Source organism: Eptatretus burgeri, chromosome 14, assembly GCF_056783735.1.
Source record: "Eptatretus burgeri isolate ZD-2024b chromosome 14, Ebu_testis_v1, whole genome shotgun sequence".
In the NCBI taxonomy this organism is placed as follows: domain Eukaryota; kingdom Metazoa; phylum Chordata; class Myxini; order Myxiniformes; family Myxinidae; genus Eptatretus; species Eptatretus burgeri.
This window is the reverse complement of record NC_140974.1, coordinates 55,873,477-55,893,994: the sequence shown is the minus strand read 5'-3', so window position 1 is coordinate 55,893,994 and position 20,518 is coordinate 55,873,477. Positions and strand designations below refer to the sequence as shown.

The 20,518-nt window shown below is 41.2% G+C and overlaps 1 protein-coding gene across 2 annotated transcripts in view; it reads right to left on the bottom strand.

The window, feature by feature from the left end:
• The window catches only part of LOC147013248 (adhesion G protein-coupled receptor F3-like), a 156,025-nt gene that overhangs the window by 81,318 nt on the left and 54,189 nt on the right, over positions 1–20,518 (bottom strand). For both annotated transcript variants that reach the window (XM_085854927.1, XM_085854928.1), the window contains 4 exons: positions 19,478–19,536; positions 7,531–7,673; positions 7,219–7,386; positions 3,618–3,833 (listed from right to left, as the gene is read on the bottom strand). In XM_085854927.1, coding sequence (XP_085711053.1) covers positions 3,618–3,833; positions 7,219–7,386; positions 7,531–7,673; positions 19,478–19,536 — 586 coding nt within the window. The remainder of the gene's footprint in view (positions 1–3,617; positions 3,834–7,218; positions 7,387–7,530; positions 7,674–19,477; positions 19,537–20,518) is intronic.

Here is a 20,518-nt window from a genome sequence, read left to right as displayed (position 1 = left end):
GTTTGTATTTTGATGGTGCATGTGAAAAATAGAATTGTGCATTTGAGAGAAGGTTATTGCCTTTTGGTACCATTCTCAAATTGTATGTTTGAAATTAGTTTTATGATTTGCAACATCTGTAGTTGTGAAGTGCTGGTATGTGGATATTGCACAAGTATTTAATTGCTTTAACTAGGAATAAGAAATTTCCTCTATGATAACTACTTTGATCTCTGCTTGCTTCAGGTTCGGCAAGCACTTTGTCACAGCACAACCTCCACTTAAAACTATAGTGAGGAAAACCAGAGTAGAGTTGGTCTTCAACAGAAGTGAAAATGTTATGTGCAGGTTTTGACTCCATGCCATACATGTTTGACTAGGCAATTGGAAACTACAAGAAAATAAATTGCTCATGAACAGAAGAATATAATACGAAATAATTAAAGGTCCATGTCATATTTTCAGATGATCAACAGGATTAACGAGTACCATACCACAATCATACTAAAGTATGCAATTTGGTGTCTGCTGTCTGTCTGAACGTGATACATTTGGTCGTTACTTATCCATTCTCAACCAAACTTGACATGAAGACTAAGGATTACACAACGGGGGTTGCAGTGACTTCATTTCAACCCCCCCCCCTTCCCAAAGGGGGTTTTCCACCTTGGGCAGAATTAGTATTAAGGTATATATAAATAGTTTGGCATTTTTCCAATTCTGCTTTTAATCACAAAAGCAATAACATTATTGGTAATGGCATCATATGACTGTTATTACAAAACAATATTAATACAAACTAGAACTGCCACTTTATAACTTCTGGCAATGATGACCGGGTACCAAGATGTCCCGCTTTGATACAACGCCACTTCAATTGGACACCTGACCCATGACGACTTCTTTATTATTATTATTCAATTGAATTCAGAATGGGATTAAAATAAATTCAATTCAAATCAAATGCAAGACCAAATAGGTACAGTCCTGCATTGGGGAAATCAGTAGGAACCCGAACAAGCAAAAAGCAAAGATGGATTCATCAGGAGGAACCTGGTTAGGATTTAGGTTTGAGCTGCTACTCCTCAACCCTCAAACCCATCCAGGCATAGCAAAGTGAGCCTTGTTTAAAAAAAAAAGCAAAAAAAGAACACAGATTAAAAGAATTAAATAATTCTGGCTGCCAGCCCATGCATCCAATCAGGTTGAAATTTAAAACATATATTCTCCATGACTACTGGATCATAAGTTTGAAATGTCACATCGATGGATGAAGAAGTTCAAGAGAAATAGGTTTTTAAAGATTTCTGTTCAAACCAATACGGCTGCCAGACCATGTGACCTATCAATTATTTGTGAACACCCTTGTATCCCCGAGGCTTGGGGAACATGTGTGTGAAGTTTCCCCTCGATCTGTCAAGCGGTTATAGAGAAGAAGATTGTTTAAAAAAAATTCTTCAAAAAAAATCGTAGCTACCAGACCATGTGACCTTGATGTTAACATTTACACACTATATTCCCCGAAGCCAGTGGATCATGTGTGTGGGGTTTCTTATCAATCTAGTAAGCCATTCTGGAAAAGCAGATTTTTAAAGGTTTTTATTTTCAATCCAATATAGTTGCTGAACCACGAGACTTATGACATCATAAGTTTACATTCCACCTCTCATTGTATCAGGGATCATGCTTGTGAAGTTTCGTGTTAATCGGACAAGGTGCGTTTTTCCATCCAAGATGGCTGCTAAACCACGTGACTTATGAAGTCATCATTTTCACACTATATGCAGCAATGATGTGAGATATTTGTGGTTTCATGGGGATCGATGAAGCTGTTCAAGAGAAATATTTTTTTCAATATTTTCCTTCAATCCAATATGGTGACCAAACCATGCGACCTATCAATTATTCATGAACACCCTGGTATCCCGAAGGCTTTGGGAATGCGTGTGAAGTTTCCCTTCGATCTTTCAAGCTGACCTGGAGAAGATTTTTGAAGGTTTGAGAGTAAATTCAATATGGCTGCCAAACCATGTGACCAACGTCATCAAAGGGAAGGAACATTTTGTTCCTCATGGATAGGCGGTCATACCTGTAAAGTTTTGCTGTTCAGACCTGTTCAAGTGTTTCAGAAAAGATTATTTTTTGAGGTTTATTTTTTTAATTTTTTTTTAATGGCTGCCTAACCACATGACCGATGATGTCATAAATTATTTTCTGTAGACCAATTTATCCCGAGATGACCTTCAAATATTTTCATGCTGATCGCATATAGCGTTCTAAGTATGCAATTATGTCGTCATGACGAAAGCACCGTTAACATAAAAAAAAATCACACATTCGCCGATGGGGAGTACTTGACGTGCTGGGTTACAATTTTTTCCATGTCGCGGTTCTGGAGGTACAGAGGTCCAAATTTTTTCTTTTTTCCAACATGGCTGCCACACTATGTGATGTCATGATTATCATTAGAAAATTCTACATGAGTACTCGCACCTTTGGTGAATATTTTGTGTCAATCGGCCAAGCGGTTGTAGAGAGGATGAATTTGAAAGGGAATAAACCTGAAAAATGCCAGTGGAATAAGGATGCAGAAAAATAAACAGAAGAAAGACAATAGGTTACTAAGCTTGAAAGTCTTGGTACCCTAATGATACCCTCCCCCCCACCTCCTCCCGAAGGAGCCTTTTTCCTCCTCGGACAAACACCGTGTTAGCATGTAGAAATAGCTTATCATGATGTTTCGTGGGCAAGCCTATCAAAAGTAAAAATATTCTAAACCACAAACATGTATGAGTACCTTTTTAAACAGTCACTACTGCTGTTTAGGCCTAAATCACATTTGCTCTATGGCGAGGATACAGCGGCTGTACCCCCCCAAATTGACAGAAACGTGCGGTGGCCGCAGAGTTTCTGAGGTAGCCTCAGGGTGGCCCTATGCTGTATGGCTATATTTTACAGGCCGTAGGGGTCGCCGTGGAATTATAGCACGGAGTTATAACTTTTTTCATTTCTACGTTGGCCGTAGGAATTCGACAAGCCGAAAAAAAAGAACTGGTTAAAAAAAAAAAGAAGAACCCATTCGTTACCGTCCGTCTGGACGCACGTTCGCCTTAGGGCCCCCCTGCGGTCCCCCTGCGGTCGCCTTGCGGGCACCTTGCGTCTGCCTTGAAAATTATATGGGCGCCGCAGGGACGCCCTAAGGTCACTGTGCGACATCAAATCAAAGACCGTACGGCACCCCCACGTTTTCGGTCTCCACAATTTATAAATACCCCGTGCGGCTACCCGAAAAATAAAAACATATGTGACTGCTACATTGTGTGACCGTGGAAATACTGCGGCCGCCATATAATTGCTAGTGGCGGTAGATTTTGTAGACCCTCTGGCCACCGTGACAAATGTGACTTAGGCCTTAACACTAAACTGGAAGGGAAGAAACTCGATGTTCTTGAGGCATTGTATGCTTATTGCGTCCCCCACAGACTAATGGACCCGAGCCGATATATACTGTAATCTATATACCACAGACCAGATAATAACATGACCCTTCCTGCCATTCCTGTAGGTTGTGGGTGTACTCGTTAAAATGAAATTTAGCAGTATTATTCACCATGCATGATTGACTCGTGTTCACCCACCTTGCTTTATTATGGTATCATCACTGTTGTGCCAAGTCACATGAAAGGTTAGAGTTGGGTCGTGCTCGTCAGACAAACAGCAGGAAATATTTCCACTGCTTCCATGTGTCAAAGAGTTTGGAAGGTTTTTGGTTGTAATATGTCTTTCTAATATCACAATTTTCACACTCTCGAAGAATGTCATGACACCAGAATTTATCTCGCATCTGTAAGAACCTAGAGAAGGATGTATCAGATGACAGAAATATGTTTTTAAAAATAATTCAGAATTCATCAACAAAACCCAACCAACCAACAGTTAAAGTTTTCATTTCAATTGTTTACCAAAAAGAACTACAGTATACTCATTTGTACAGAATACATTTTTAAGCAGTGCTGTTTGTCATTTATTTTTATTGATGAAATCCTGTCAACTTACAAACACGGAGTTACCTGAAAATGTCCACACCAATGCTGTGGACATTCCTCTATGAGGAATGTCCTTCCTCTGTGAGGTCATGTTTGACATTGAATGTGAAAGTTAAATCGGTTGATGGCTGCACCATGGAAATAGATAGGAGCGTTAATTTGATGATCATTCTGTTGCAACATTGTGAGATTTTTGTTCAGGATTGAATGACTTGCCAATAATCAAACTTTTATCAAATCAATTCCAAATCAGGAGATGTTGATGCACCTGCTGTCTGCCTGTCAATCGGATAGAATACTCTCCAATATAACGTGGAGTCACCTGCATAGAGGGTTGCCGAAGTAGAGAAGCAACTGTTTATGTTGATGAGGTGCAAGACTCATCCCAACATACTGCCTTTGGGAACTCCAATTTCTACCGGGAGAGAAAAAGAAAGCCTCCACCCAGGCAATGCCCATTTAATTATGAGCCTGAGATCCAGGAACATTGTTTTCTCAGTCAATGTCATGTCCGACTTCTAGTGACATTAATGATCAGATTTCTCCAAAAATCCCGATGCTGCACTGATTCTCGAAGCTCTGGCAAAGACAGCTTGGTTGCAGCCTTTACCCCCATCCATCCAGGACATGCAATGTCTGCTTCCTCCTATTCTTCCCTCAACCAGATGCAGCATGATTGATTTCTCCATACTTACGCGTCTGAGATCGAGGAACGTTGTTTTCTCACCAAAACAACTTGAATAACACTGAACAACAAATTTCAAAATTTTTTTTTTACTGGAGATGTGTAAAGTGATTAAGACTAATTTGGGTACGCTGATTTCAAAAATCATAACCGTTTTGCTGTATCACGTCAGGATTTTCAGGAACAGAAATATTCCCATTGCCTAGAAGTCAGGATTTCAATGAAATTTACATATGTCTTTAACATGTCTATTTCGTAAAATTGTTGTTAACTTGTGTTATATTTCTTTCTTTCAGATAAAGATGAGTAGGCTTCCTGTACCAATCATCCTGACAACTTCTGTTATGTCTGTGGTTTGTATACCAAAAAAGATCAACAGCGAAGTATATCTACAGCAGTGAAAATGAAGGCCGCCTACTTTCACTACTTCGGGTGTAAGGTGGGGGACCAAGAACAGAGCTGGGCACCACACATCTGCTGCACAAGCTGTCACACAACCTTGACTCAGTGGTTGGTGGGCAAGCGCGCGAGCATGCCATTTGCGGTGCCCATGATATGGCGTGAGCCACAGAATCATCATGATTGTTATTTCTGCTGCACAAGCATCGCCGGCTTCAACAAGAAGAATAAAGGTCACATCAAGTACGCTGACTGCGTCTCTGCTCGTAAACATGTGCCTCATGATGACGAGAACCCCGTTCCAACACCTCCAGCTGATCAGAACATAGCTGTAAGCAGTGGTGAAGAGGATGGTGATGATGAATCTTTTGAACCCGACACTCAAGAATCACACCTTCTGAACCAGGGAGACTTAAATGATCTTGTAAGAGATCTCTCGCTGTCAAAGGCGAAGGCAGAGCTGCTTGGATCAAGGATGCAGCAGTGGAATCTACTTGAACCTAACACCAAGATATCCTTGTTCAGAGCACGTCACAGAGACATGGCTGAGTTCTTTGAGATGGAAGACACGATGACATTCTGCAGTGACATCAACGGTCTGTTGAAAGAACTTGGGTGTGATCACGATCCTGCAGACTGGCGCCTCTTCATCGACTCGGGGAAGAACAGCTTGAAGGCTGTTTTGCTCCACAATGGCAACGAGAAACCATCAGTCCCACTGGCTCACGCGTTCGGCATGACAGAGACCTATGAGACTATGCGGCAGCTGCTTGATTCCATCAAGTACAATGACTTCAACTGGCACATCTGCGGAGACTTGAAAGTGGTGGCGCTGTTGTTAGGGCTGCAGTCAGGCTACACGAAATACATGTGCTTCCTTTGTCTCTGGGATAGCAGAGACGACTAGAATCACTGGACGAAGAAAGATTGGGAAGAGCGAAAAGAGCATGTACCTGGTCGACACAACGTGAAGCATGTCGCCCTTGTCGACCCAGCCAAGGTTTTCCTTCCACCACTCCACATAAAGCTCGGCTTGATGAAAAGTTTTGTACGGGCAATGGATCTGAATGGGCGTGGGTTTTTATACCTCAAGGAAAAGTTTGGCAACACCTTGTCGGAGGCCAAGATCAAGGCTGGTGTCTTTGTTGGACCGCAAATCCGACAGATTATGAAGGACGAAACTTTTCCGACAACTCTAAACCCCAAAGAGCTGGCAGCGTGGAGGAGCTTCAAAGCTGTGACGGACAACTTCTTGGGGAACGAGCGCGCGGACAACTATGAAGAAATAGTGCAGCAGCTGCTGGAGTCCTTCAGCAAACTTGGCTCCAGGATGTCCCTGAAAATCCATTTCCTACACCAGCACCTGAACTTCTTCCCTGACAACTTGGGAGCAGTCTCGGACGAGCACGGCGAGCGATTCCACCAAGAGATTTCACTCATGGAGACGCGTTACCAAGGGCGGCACAACCCGAACATGATGGGCGATTTCTGCTGGTTCCTGCATCGTGAAACTGACACAGCGCAGCACAAACGCAAAGCCAAATGCCTAAAGCATTTTTAATTACATTCTAGTGGAGTTTTTCTGTAATTTCTATAATTTTGAAGCATTCATGATGAAATAAATGAATAAATGAATTTTTGTAAATTTCATTGAAATCCTGACTTCTAGGCAATGGGAATATTTCTGTTACTGAAAATCCTGACGTGATACAGCAAAACGGTTATGATTTTTGAAATCAGCGTACCCAAATTAGTCTAAATCACTTTACACATCTCCAGTAAAAAATTTTTGTTGTTCAGTGTAATCTGTTTTTTTTCCTCCTTCCTTTAGTTTTAGGAGGTTCATCACAGTCTATCTCACCTGCATCCAGTCTGATCTCATCTTGTGAATCTTGTACCCACATTTCCCAAAATTATTTTACAGCAGTATAACTGAGAGCGATTGAACCTTCATGAAGTGGTTTACCAAATATTGATAGAAGAAAACAAAATTCAATTTCCTTCCAGAACTTTCTTGCAACAGAAACCTCAAAAAGGAAATAATGAATGAATGTATGAATAACGAAAGTGAATGCAAATATAAGAAGAATCAACGGAGTGGCAAATTACCGCTGTCTGAGAAGCTTGCACTTTTTATGTCCCAGTTTCCTTTCATGGACACACTCGTGTTTTCTTTGAACCAACTCGCATTCCCAATAACACCGGTTTTGTTGGAGCAACTGAAGGTCAATGTATTGCCAACTTCATACACCTCTGATGATGGGCTCTTTACAATTCCTGGTGGGCAGAGTGGGTTATGTAAAAGTGTTACAACTTTTAGTGTCTTTGCTGAATCGCTCCTCAAACTGCTGCCCAAGTAATGTTTGTGATTAACAACAATGGTGTATCAAATTATAAATATGAGCGTCAGAATGATCTCACCCTTTTTCTCCAGTCGGATATTCTTAATGCTGAAGTTAGCATTAGCTAAGTTCGTTGCCACTGCAAAAGTGCTCTTGACAATATCTCCAGAGCTGATCTCGGTGGTGCTAATTACATCATAATAAGCAATCACGCTTCCTTCGCTGTAAAAAAACCAGTCATTGATAAGTTTGTGAGAACAGTGCGAGTCCTAACTGCCAATGACTTAAACACATCACCAACGTAATTGATAACGATAGGATCAGTTTTTAATGTACAGACTGTGATATGCTTCCAAAAAGCTAAACAACTAAAGTTTGTACATTGTGGTTTTGGCAAGGATCACATTGACATGTGGCATACAAACATGCCAGGTGTTAAAGGCTGAAAGCATTGTTACAATTGTGGAGGTGGGGTAGGGGTGGGGGGTGGGGCGTGGGGGGAAGGAGTGTAGACTGTAGATATTACCATACAGTAGTACAGATAGGAATGTATAGAGTAGCATGATTCATGTAAGGGTTGTTCACCAATCTTGATGCAATCAGTAGAGAAATGTCTTGTTTAAATGTGCACCATATAGAGGGTGGTGTGTGGTAATAGTTAGTTCGGGATTATGTAAAGGAAATTGTGTATATAACCTCTATGTAAACCTCCACTGGGGGTGCCAGAAGGCTCAGCACGGGAGTGAGGGGAGGAGCGTTCATCACCTCCCAAGGGGAGAACCGATGAACACCTTCAGTGGTGGCACTATAGACGCCTCCCAAGAGAGAAGGAGAGGGAGGAGCCTGATTGGGCAGTTGGAAGTTGGAGGATAACAAACTGACTGAGAAGAAAGAGTTGGTATCTGAGGAGAGCTGGTTATGGAGGTCATCCTGCTTGCCTGCCTGCGGTTGTGTTCGTCGACCTGCCCGTGTGTCTTTGTCTCCTCATCGTCCTACCATCGTCGCCATCGTCCCCTCATTGCCTGCTCGTCCCCGCTATCACCAGAGCTGTGTCCCCTGAGTTTTGTTCCCTTCCCGTCAATGAGTAAATGTGTGTGTGTGTGTGTGGTGCCATAGGGGTTATTCACATTGTACATCATTATTTATTATCGATTTCATATCCCCTTTTCTTCCCTATCACAACCCACCATCATCTCCTCCATCACAAGGAATTAAGGTGCAGGAAGAAGCCATTGGCAGGAGGAGGCCATTCGGCCCATCATGCCTGCGCAACACCAATACCAGATGAATCAATCCGTCAATACCCTTTCCCTTCGTGTGCAGCCTTTTGGCTGCTGCACTCGTATTCATTTTGCCGACCTCAGAAGGATGACAGGCTGAGTCAACCCCCTGGTGTTAATTCAGCGTCAAACGCGGGTGAACTCAGGACCCCAGAATCTCAAGCCACCACCCCAACCACTAAGCCAACACCAGATTAACAATTACATCATCTCTGGTTCTTTTTATTTTGGTTTCGAGAAACAAACCCATTGGTTTTAAAAGCTTGAAGGTTTTCGTGTCTCCTCACAACCCGTGTGCACGTTGTCTGCCATTAATTCAGAACGTCTCCTCATGAGTTAAGCCATTCGGGACATCGTGGGATTTTAACATCCCACCGCGATGAGCTTGACACTACAGGATTGAAGAACCATTATTGTGGGATGATGAACATCCTATGAACTGCTGTGCTGCAGCATCGCTTCATCATTGGAGTAATTTACGTTCAAAGGTGGACAAAAATGAGAATCTTTTTGTATGCAAGGTGGAGGTTTGTGGAGGAGCGAGAATATCGAATGGATTGGGATGTAATGGAACAAAAGGAACAGTAGGAAGATAGGGGGAAAACACACCAATGGCAGGGTTGAGGGACAAATTAGAAGGAGACTTGGACAAATAAGGGATGTGGGGAGGAATGAGGGTTAGGGGAGGACTCACAAGGTGGACAAGATGTATGCAGAAGGAAACTAAAGATGAGAAAACTGGAAATTTGGAAAGAGAAGTGATGGTGGGGGTAGAGGGGCGGGGGCGGGGTGGGGGGCAGGAGTTTAACAAGGACAGAAAATATCATGGTCTTGGATTGGGGATGATCTGAGATAGTGACGAACAGCTGTCTTTTCTGGGAATTTGGAAAGACATGGATTTATGGGAGAGGAAGATGGAGGGGGGGGGGGTAATCAGGGTCAAAATAGAGTGGCTTTGGATAGGCGATTGCTGTGAATAGTTGTCTTGAACACCTGGATCGCTGAATGATATACAGTAGAAGAGAATGTGGAAGTTGGTTCCACAAGCAGGAAGGAGAATGACTTGAGTGGAGGTGAGCAGTGATTCTGGATTTGAGGAATTTCACCAGAAGGGGGTTTCTGGTGGGCGACGTACACCTGGCAGAAACATGGGGGGTGGAGGAGGCAAAGTACGGGAAGAGCAGAGGTTGTAAGACCAGAAAGGAGTCGGTGGAAGACAGAGTCCAGCCAATCTTTCTGTGATGTGAAAGTGATACGCCCATGGGCTGGGCGTAAACACAGGAAATTCAAATGATTTTTTTAAGGCCTTGGTTTGTCGTGTATCAAGCTGAACAAGGTGTGAGCCAGGGGCACCAGCCCACAAGAGAGAGTGGTACTCCATCAAGCTGCAGATGAAGGCTTTGTAAGTGGACAGCTCAGGTGTGCCAAGGAAGGATGTTGCACAATGGAGGATTCTCAATTGGAAACTGGCTTTCGAGGTCAAATTAGAAATGTGGTTTGCCCAAGAAAGATCATAGCTGGTAGTGAGACCCAAAGGTTTATGTGACTGAACTTCTTCAAGTGTATTATATTAAAAAAAATAGATGGGAGGGGAGAGAGAGAGAGAGAGAGAGAGAGAGAGAGAGAGAGAGAGAGAGAGAGAGAGAGAGAGAGAGAGAGAGAGAGAGAGAGAGAGAGAGAGAGAGAGAGAGAGAGAGACAGAGACAGAGACAGAGACAGAGACAGAGACAGAGACAGAGACAGAGACAGAGGAGACAGAGACAGAAATCAGGATTGAAAGACCTATTCCAAGTGTTTGACCAGCTTGTGATTTCCTCAAGATCTGCAGAGAGGGAAGAGGCTGCTGCCTGTCTATCGGAATGATGAGGGATGTCACGACAAAGGGTGGAATCATCAGCAAAGAGATAAAGAAGATTTTCCAGGTCATCAAATCAGATTGTTGAGGAAGATCAGGTAAAGGACTGGGACCAGAACACTGCCTTGGGGCACTCCAGCCTTGACAGGGAGAGGAGATAAAAGGATCCTATTTAGAGCCATATGTTGGCGACAAGAGTAGAGGTAGTCAGTAAGCTATGTGTGGAGTTAGCCTTGATGCCATAGACAGCGAGTTTGGAGAGCAAGGCAGGATGCCAGATTGTATTGAAAGCTCAAAATATATTGTATATAATCTGTGCCAGCTTGTCTGTCTGTCCATATGGAGAGGGGCTTCTCAGTTCAGGGCAGGAGTTCCCATATTCAGGAAATGGCTACAAAATCAAATCGCCGCCATTTTGTTTGCTTCATTTCGCCCCTTTTAAGGCTGGCACTTTCTTGCACTCTCATGGTTTTATCTTAACTCTAATTCGATATCTGATTTCATTTTTTGTTGTCGCGAAGATGGTATAAGTTTTGCATGCAAATAAAAACTTGAAGAAAATTTTCATTTTTCGACAAAAATGCATTTTAAGTGAAATTAAGGCCTGAAATATAGAATCCATTCAGAGTCCCACATGGCTACTACATCTTAACTCGAATTCACGTTCTGATTTCATTTTTTGTAGCCGTTAAGATGGTTCAAGTTTCAGTTTCAGCAAAAGGTTGAGAAAATAGGACGAACATTGGTGTTTCTCAACAAAAATGCATTTAAATAACCGTGTTCAATGTGTCTGGGTGGGTTGTGATGTGGGGAGGGGGGAAGTGGAAGAACGAGGATAGGTGGAGAAGTGAGAGAGTGAGAGGAGGGAGGTGGGTTAGAAGAGTGAGGATAGGGTTCCCTGCTTGGGAATTAGTTGTGATGCCGTTTTGAATGTATCTGGGTACCTGGTCAGACAGGATGTGTGTAGGGAGAGAGGATGGGAGCAGTGAGGGGAGGGGGATGGGAGCAGTTAGGGGAGGGGGAGGAGAGGAAAGGAGAGGAGGTAGGGGAGGGGGAGGAGAGGAAAGGAGAGGAGGTAGGGGAAGTCGAAGAGTGAGGGTAGGGTTTTCTTTGAGGGACAAATGAAGTTGGGGTTCGAAGTGTAATGTAATTATATTTTTTCATGTTCCGGGGTATATATATATATATATATATATAAATAAACTATATATATATATATATATATATATATATATATATATATATATATATATATATATATATATATATATATATATATATGTATATATATATATATATATATAAATAAACTATATATATATATATATATATATATATATATATATATATATATATATATATATATATATATATATATATATATATATATATATATATATATATATATATATATATATATATATATATATATATATATATATATATATACATATATATATATATATATATATATACATATATATATATACATATATATATATACATATATATATATATATATATATATATATATATATATATATATATATATATATATATATATATATATATATATATATATATATATATATATATATATATATATATATATATATATATATATATATATACATATATATATATATATATATTATATAAGCCTGGTGTTGGCGCAGTGGTTAGGGCAGTGGTTTGGGACCCAAAAGGTCCTGAGTTCAAGCCCCGTTTGGACACTGAACTAATATATGTATGTATATATATATATATATATTTATATATATATATATATATTTATATATATATATATATTTATATATATATATATATATATATATATACATGTGTATATATATATTTATATATATATATATATATATATTTATATATATATATTTATATATATATATATATATATATATATATATATACATGTACATGTATATATATATAAACCAAGTCGAAAACACCAGGGGGTTGACTCAGCCTGCCATCCTTCCGAGGTCGGCGAAATGAGCACCAGTTGTACTGGGCCCGGTGTATGCCCCGGTTAGAATAGGTGTACCATATCCCTGTGTGTCGTAAGAGGCGACCAGGGTTGCGTCAGGAAGGGCATCCGGCGTAAAAACCTATGCCAAATCATTATGCGGACAACAAAACGAGCGAAATGGAGACAGTTGGTCCGCTGTGGCGACCCCTAACGGGAGCAAGCCGAAAGAGGAAGAAGAAGAAGATATACATATACATATATATACATATATATATACATATATATATATATATATATACATACATATATATATATATATATACACACATATATACATATATATATATATATATATATATATATATATACATATATACATATATATATATACATATATATATATATACATATATATATATATATACATATATATATATATATATATATATATATATATATATATATGTATATATGTATATATATATATATATATGTATATATGTATATATATATATATATATATATATATATATATATATATATATATATATGTATATATATATATGTATATATATATATAGAGAGAGTTTATTTCAGGCGAGTGATAACTCTTATCCAACTCTTTAATGAAACAATACTTCGAAAAACTTTGTACGTCATAAATTGAATCTGTGGACAAACGATGGAATCCAATATTTATTAATAACATTTCATTTTATAGAATTTTAAATTTGTGTGGTGAAGTGTGTTCGATGTAAGTCAATCAAGGTAGGTTCTCTCACCCAATCAAGTCAAGGTAGAATTACGTTACTCCACACCCTCTCTCACCTCTCACCCACTTACCTTCCTCCTCTACCCTCCCCTCTCCTCCTCCCAGCTCCTCCTCCTTTCCCCCTTCTTTCCCCTCCCCCTCTCCATAATCTCCTCCCCATTCCCCCCAACCCCAACCTCCTCCTTTCCTCCCCATCGCCAACCTCCCCCTCTCCTCCCCATCCTCAACCTCCCTCCTCTCCTCCCCTGACCAACCTCCCCCTCTGCTTCCCTCCCCAGCCTCCCCCTCTCCCACCCCCTACATCCTCTCCTCCCCATTCATCCTCTCCTCCCCCTTCACCTTCTCTTCCCCCTTCATCCTCTCCTCCCCCTCACCTCCCCATTCTCAACCTCCCCTCCCTAAGCTCCCCCTCTTCCCACCCCCTACACCCTCTCCTCCCCCTTCACCCTGCCCTCCTCTCCCTCCCCCTTCACCCTGCCCTCCTCTCCCTCCCCTCTTCTCCCATCCCTAACCTCCCCCTTTACCCCCCCCCTTCCCCCATCTCCTCCCCCATCAATGTGTGTACCATTTAACTGTACATCACATCTGCCAGAATCAACCCCTCCTCTTCCCCCTCCCCTCCCCTTCCCTCCTCCCTCCCTTCCCCTTCCCCTTCCCCCTCCCCTCCCTCCCCTTCCCCCTCCCCTCCCCCCTTCCATCCTCCTCTCCCTCCCCTTCCAACCTCCTTTCCCTCTCCTCCCTAGCTCCCCTACCTCTCCTCCCTCATATATGTCTATGCCCGTGGGTTTCCCACGGGTGCCCCACTAGTCTATATTATAAAAGAAGTCGTGTCTGTCTGTCTGTCTGGTTGTTTATTTGTTTCTTTGTCGTGTTATAACTTGAGAACGGATTAATGCATTTCAATGAAACCAATAACGGTAGATTCAGGGAACTCCTAGGAAGGTTTGTGACATAAAAAAAAGAAGAAAAAAAGGAAGGAAGGTTTGTGTGTGGGTACATCATGGGCACATGTGGCGAAACAAACAAATGACACCTTGAGACGCTGGTTATCCCTGCATGGAGAGCAGGATGTCCCAGGAATCATTTCTTTTTTTTCCTTTTTAATTTTATTTTTACAAAGGCCAAGAATGATATATAGCACGATATCTCAAAAAAGATGTTCACAGACTATGACAAAACTTGGTGGATGAGTTGGGTTGCTGACAAGAACAAGGCCATTCGATTTTGGTTCAGGTCTGGATACAGATCCGTCCTATCAGTGGGATACAAAACATTAACTGTTCAGCCTGGCCGAGGTATGCGCTCTACTGAGGGCCATTCTAGTTTACTTTTTCTTTCGAATTGGATTGATGTTTGCCCCATTCCTGTGTGCGTTCGGTACTCTTTCGTGCAGAATTGTTGGAGGGAGTTGAATCTGTGAAGAGCAGAAGTAAATGTTTTGAGATTAAATCCTTTTTCTGAAGGAGGTTCTGAGATCAGCTTGAAATTCTTCACTCTCCTTAAGAGCAGGGTGTAAAGAGGAAGGTATGAAAGAGTTCAACACCCATGACTTTCCATGATGGGGGGAAAAGGAAGAGGTTGAGTGGAGTAAATGGTACACTTGAGAGAATGAAGCATAGATGCTATATTTATTGTTTTGGAGAAATTATGTTTGGTAGGTTGGACCTTGAGGTGAGAATAATGTTTTGTCCTGTTTTGCTGTAATCTAGAAGCAAACTTCTCTCTGAGATTGCAGAGCTTGGTAGAACACCTTATGGCCCACCAGCTTGAAGCAGTTCAACAGGTAATATTGTCTGGTATGTAAGAAATGAATGCCATCCAGCATTGAAGTACGTATATTGCATTCTTAAAAGCATTCTGTCATTGCATTGGTGACATTCCAAAAGATGGTAAGTGGAATGATTGCATTCTTCAATGAAGAAAAACACGCTTTTTCGGTTTTAAACCTTTCACCATGATAACACGAAAAAGAGCAATCAGAGATTGCAGACCCTCGCCAGGACTTCTTTTGAGTGGTGTATTTTATAGGTTTTAGGGTAAATCCAATATGGATGCCAAACCATGTGACCTATGATATCATATGTGTGAACCTTTTGTTCCTCATGGACAGGTGGTCATATGTGTAAAGTTTTGCCTCGATTTGTTCAGCCATTTCAGAGAAGAAGATTTTTGAAGGTTTTTTTTGATTAAAAAAAAAAGCAATATGGCTGCCGAATCACGTGACTGATGACATCATGACTTTTCTTTGTGAACCATTTTATCTTTCGGTGGCCCTCAAAATTTTTCATACTGATCGCAAGTGTCATTCAACATATGCAATTATGACGTCATAACAAGGGAACCTATGACATCTTAACAAATCACTCATTCCCCATGAGGAGTACTTGCTATGTGCCAAGTTTCAATTTTTTCCTTGGTGTGGTTTCAGAGATACAGAGGTCCAAAGTTTTTCCGTTTTTCCAATATGGCTGCCACACCACGTGAGCTATGACGTCATAATTTTAATTAAAACGTTCTATATCAGGAGTCGCACCAATGGTGAAAATTTCGTTTCAATCTGACAAGCAGTTGCAGAGAAAAACACGAAAGCTCTGTGTGGACAAACAGACAGAAAAACAGACAAACAAGCCGGTAGGAGACATGGCTGCTCGCTCTAGATAGAAAGCTGGCCGACGCGACTAGCCGATATTCATGTACATGCTATCAATCAATTTAGCACAATAAATATGATTATCACAGCCCTCTTAGTTTGCGCCCAGAAACCCGCCTTGTGAAATTTCAGGCATGTTTCCAAAAAGACTCTAACAAATGGCAGCCCTGGTAATTCCATTTATCTATTCGCTAAAGATTTTATTTTTTTATATGATGCTGTAAGACATTCTCCTTGGGCACAAAAAAAAACAGGTCCCTGTATTTTAGCTGTTGCTAAGCAACAGAGGTGTGCATAGCAACCATGCATTTTTGTGTACATGCTTGCCACATTGTACACATTTCACCCAAGTTTCATCAAAATCAGACTCTTTCTCTTCGAGATATTCGCAATTAACCGTTTCTGAAATGTTCGACATGTACTCGCCCAAAACCTATCTCCTCCTATTTATTTTTTATTTTTGATTTTTTTCGATTTTTTGACCACTTTAAAGGGCCGTTGCTAGGGCCCGGGGTCCCATATTCGAAAGCACACGATTCCCAGAAATATTGGTTCTACCTAACAAATTTCATTGGAATCGGTTGAGTGGTTTAGCCCCTAGGCTTGACCAAAGTTTCGTGGACAGACAGACAGATGGAAATGTCCAGAATAAGGGTGCTCTAAGAGCAGCCAACAAACAAACCGACCCAAATGCAGTTTCCTCACCTCTGGCGAGGGTCATGATTAATTTAATTAATGTCTCATCAAGTGGAGAATTGTAAAATCGATTTCAGTGAAGATGCAAAATTGAGTGCATTTCTTTGATATGACATCCGGGTACCAACCTTGTATCGAAAAAGATGGATCCGAACATCTGAGAACAGTTTTCAGTTACTCCAAAATAATCTCTCCTGATTAAGAACTTCGCTCCGTGTGACATTGTTTGTAAAGAGGCAAGATATCAGATTTGGCACCTCCTTATGCCAGATTGTGGGTTTTTTGGTTTTTTTTTGTTATCACACGACAGCCTGGGATTTTTATGACAACAACTTGTATGTAAAAAGGAAAACGTGAAACAAATGCTGCTTTTTCAATAAAAGGTGGTTTTAACAGTCGCTTTTCGTGACCATCATAGAAACATCTACGTGTTTGAAATATGTGGAGACCATGATTGTCATCAAAGAATGCGACTTAAGACAGCGAATGAAACATCTTTCCACCGAACACAAGTGATCGCCCTCATTCCTTTCATCACCCACGTCTGTCTGACGACTGAAGAACCAGTTTGGTTACTCTACAGTATGTCAACTGGGTCAGTGGATGATCTCATTGTCACACACATACACAGCTCTTGTGACTTGGAGGTTGAATTTCATTTGAAGCAAACAACAGGTTCAGCAGGCATTGTTTGCCTTATGATGCTCTTGAAGCTAGCTATTCTTCTCTATTAACCGGAACTGGTGACCAGATAATTATTAATCTCACAGACCATCATTAGTGAATTTTGAATTTGGGGCTGATGATAAAACAGGGGAGAGAAGGGTGAGAGTAGAGGTTATAGGGTCAGCATCGGGAGAAAAATCATACAAATTGATACAAAATAAATTTGTTTTGTTAAAAAAAAGGTCTTTTTTTTCGGAAGAGAAAATATTGTCATGGGTCTGGCCGGTTAAGTTTCATCACCCCGACACAATTGTGGTGGACGGGCGGTTAACACCAACCAGGCCAGATCGCTAAGCGATTTTCCTTCGTGGCGAACACGTGATCCTCAGAGATTATGGCACGCGAGGAAGGGAAGGGCGGCACGGACGGAGCAGATGGATGCACATCACAAGGGCTTTGTACTCGAACCCACAATAGATACACCGACATCAGCAACTAAAAATAAACACGGGTATTTAATGACAATTGATCAAATATTTACAAGGGTAATAATTCAAAATGTAATAATAAAACGTGAGGTCAATTAAAGTCTAAAGTCGAGGCTCCTCCACACACGGACTTTAATACAGACAAGGGGAAACGAAACAAAAGAAAATCCCCCCTTTATTCTGGCATTTATGTTTGAACTTTGAACTCTATTGAACTTTGGGATCGAGGTGCTTCGTCCTGTGTCGGAAGACGTGCCCAAAATGGCACCGAGCTGCCCTCTTGGCATGAAACGTGTGTGTGATAATTTGTGAGGCGGTTATTCAACACCAGGGCTCACCAACCCCCACGCGGCTTATTTTTCTATCACACTTGCCGACGCCGCTGCCCTCTACAGAATGGCACCGCTCCCTTCGGTGACATACACGAGGCTTCAAGGTTGGTCTCTAACGACCCAGCCAAGAGTCAATGGCCAGCGTCTTGCTCTGCCACGCAAGCCAATTTGCCTCACCATGAATACGAGAATCGTCCCATCTTCTTCAAGCATCGAAGGAAAGCCAGCTGTAATGCCCTGATCTTACATGCCATCTCCTACCTCTGTCATCTCTCGACCGTGTCCCTCACATCAATCTCAACCAAACAAAACCAACTGCTCTTCTTCTTCGCTTCTGACATCACACCCATCAATCATCCACCCCGGGGCATGGTTCGCCCGCCGTCACCCTTGGAGACGGGACTTCTTGCCTGCTTAGTCATGCAGCTCGGTTGTCATTGTATTAAGGATGTGAGCCCCCTTTATCGCCAGTCTTGAAATACAAAAACATTGGGGAAAAGGTCACAGGGGGCAATTACATACTGCAAAACATTGGTCTTAATCCCTATCCAATTAACACAGCACGACCCCCCCCCCCCCGTGTGGTGACAAGTAACACTTAAGCTCACAGTTTCCCTTCTTAATTTACATCGAGATGTCTCCTACACGTCCACACGGACCAAACAATTCTATACTATTTATTAACCTTGCAATGAAATTCCTCCATCTACCCCCACAACCATAACAATATCAAGTTGTGACTGATCCACGAAGAAATTGGATACCTAACTGCAAGTTATGCATAAATTTGGTTGGGACAGGAATGTTGTTACAATGGAAAAAAAATAGACAGCAGTTATTCTTTGTTCATATGCAGCACAAGGCTGCAGGGTAACTGCAGGGCAAGGCTGTGCTGCTGATGAAATGGCCCTGCTTGTTCGGGCAGGAATTTGTAATTTGTTCATGGTACCGGAGAATGCTTGCCTAGTCTTCACGAAGGACACCATGGGATCTTTAACGTCCACTAACGAATGCCATCAGAGGGGATGTCTGTTTAACATCCATCCGAGGGACGGCACACACATTTACAAATCACCCTGCCTATGAAACACATGGATGACACTTTACAGCTGGGTCAGGATTCAAACCCAGGCTCGACACATTAGAGATGAGTGTGCGTACCTCTAGGCCATCCTGCCAGCCCAGTGCAGTTATGAGGATAAGGAAGGTTAAGGAAAGGTGCCTAATTGAGGAAAATTATTCAATTATGATCAAAACTAATCATTGGTATGAAACAAAAAAAGCACTTTTTCATCCACACCTGAATCCTGTAATATTTACTCGTTGAAATCCCGGCAACTTCTCGTACGTCTTCCTTAGCTGTAAAAAGAAAATACAAGCAAACAAAATTGAACATCTATATGAATAAGTGTGTGTGTGTGTGTGTGTGTGTGTGTGTGTGTGTGTGTGTGTGTGTGTGTGTGTCAGTATGTCAGCGTGTCTCCTCTATAACTTCAAAAACCATGAAACCTATCAGCCTGAAACTTTGCATGCAAACTTAGAAAACACCAAGGAAATGCAAGAGTGAAAATTGGGTGTTTGAGTTAATTAAAACACCCCTTTTAAAGATAATTAACGGCCTTATTTAATGAAATCTTTCATCAGGTTATCCTTGGCCACCTGTTCTGTGTGGTCTTAAGGAATTTCCTGGTTAATCTCACTGGGGTCTGAAGCTGCCATGTTTTTTGGCCTGCTCAACCATGCCTTGACTTGGAACAGGCCGCAACAATTTCTTAATGGTAAAGTTTTTTCACTTTACTCAGTCATATTATCGAAAAAAATGCCTGTTCATCATAGCTTCAAATCGCTCTATACATCACTTTTGTAAGTACCGTACTATAATTTTCAAATTAGTAGCTTGGAGCGATTTCATGCATTACATGATACGATTTTCCACGATCTACTCTCACCGACGAATTAAAGTATATCATCGAAATGTTATGTTAGTTTTGAGGATCGGATATCGTCCGGACTAAATAAGTGTCGAAATATGTCATGAAATCTGATAATTTAAATAAATAACGAGTCTTATAACTAAGCCTATGTACCGATTTACTTTAAGCAAGCAAGGCTATGTTCCTCCTCCATAGATGCATGAGAAAATTTGAATTTTCCAAAGCATTAAACTTACCTTTTTCTACTGTTTGGAGAATGATATTGAGTGAACCAAAATTTAGGAATGTGCCAAAATTAACCAGCTTCATTGAGCTATATGATTTAACATATTCACTGCGAGACATCGCACCTTGTCCTCCAGAGGGACTGCTTATCAATAGCGTCTGTTAGTTCTGTGGCTATGTTT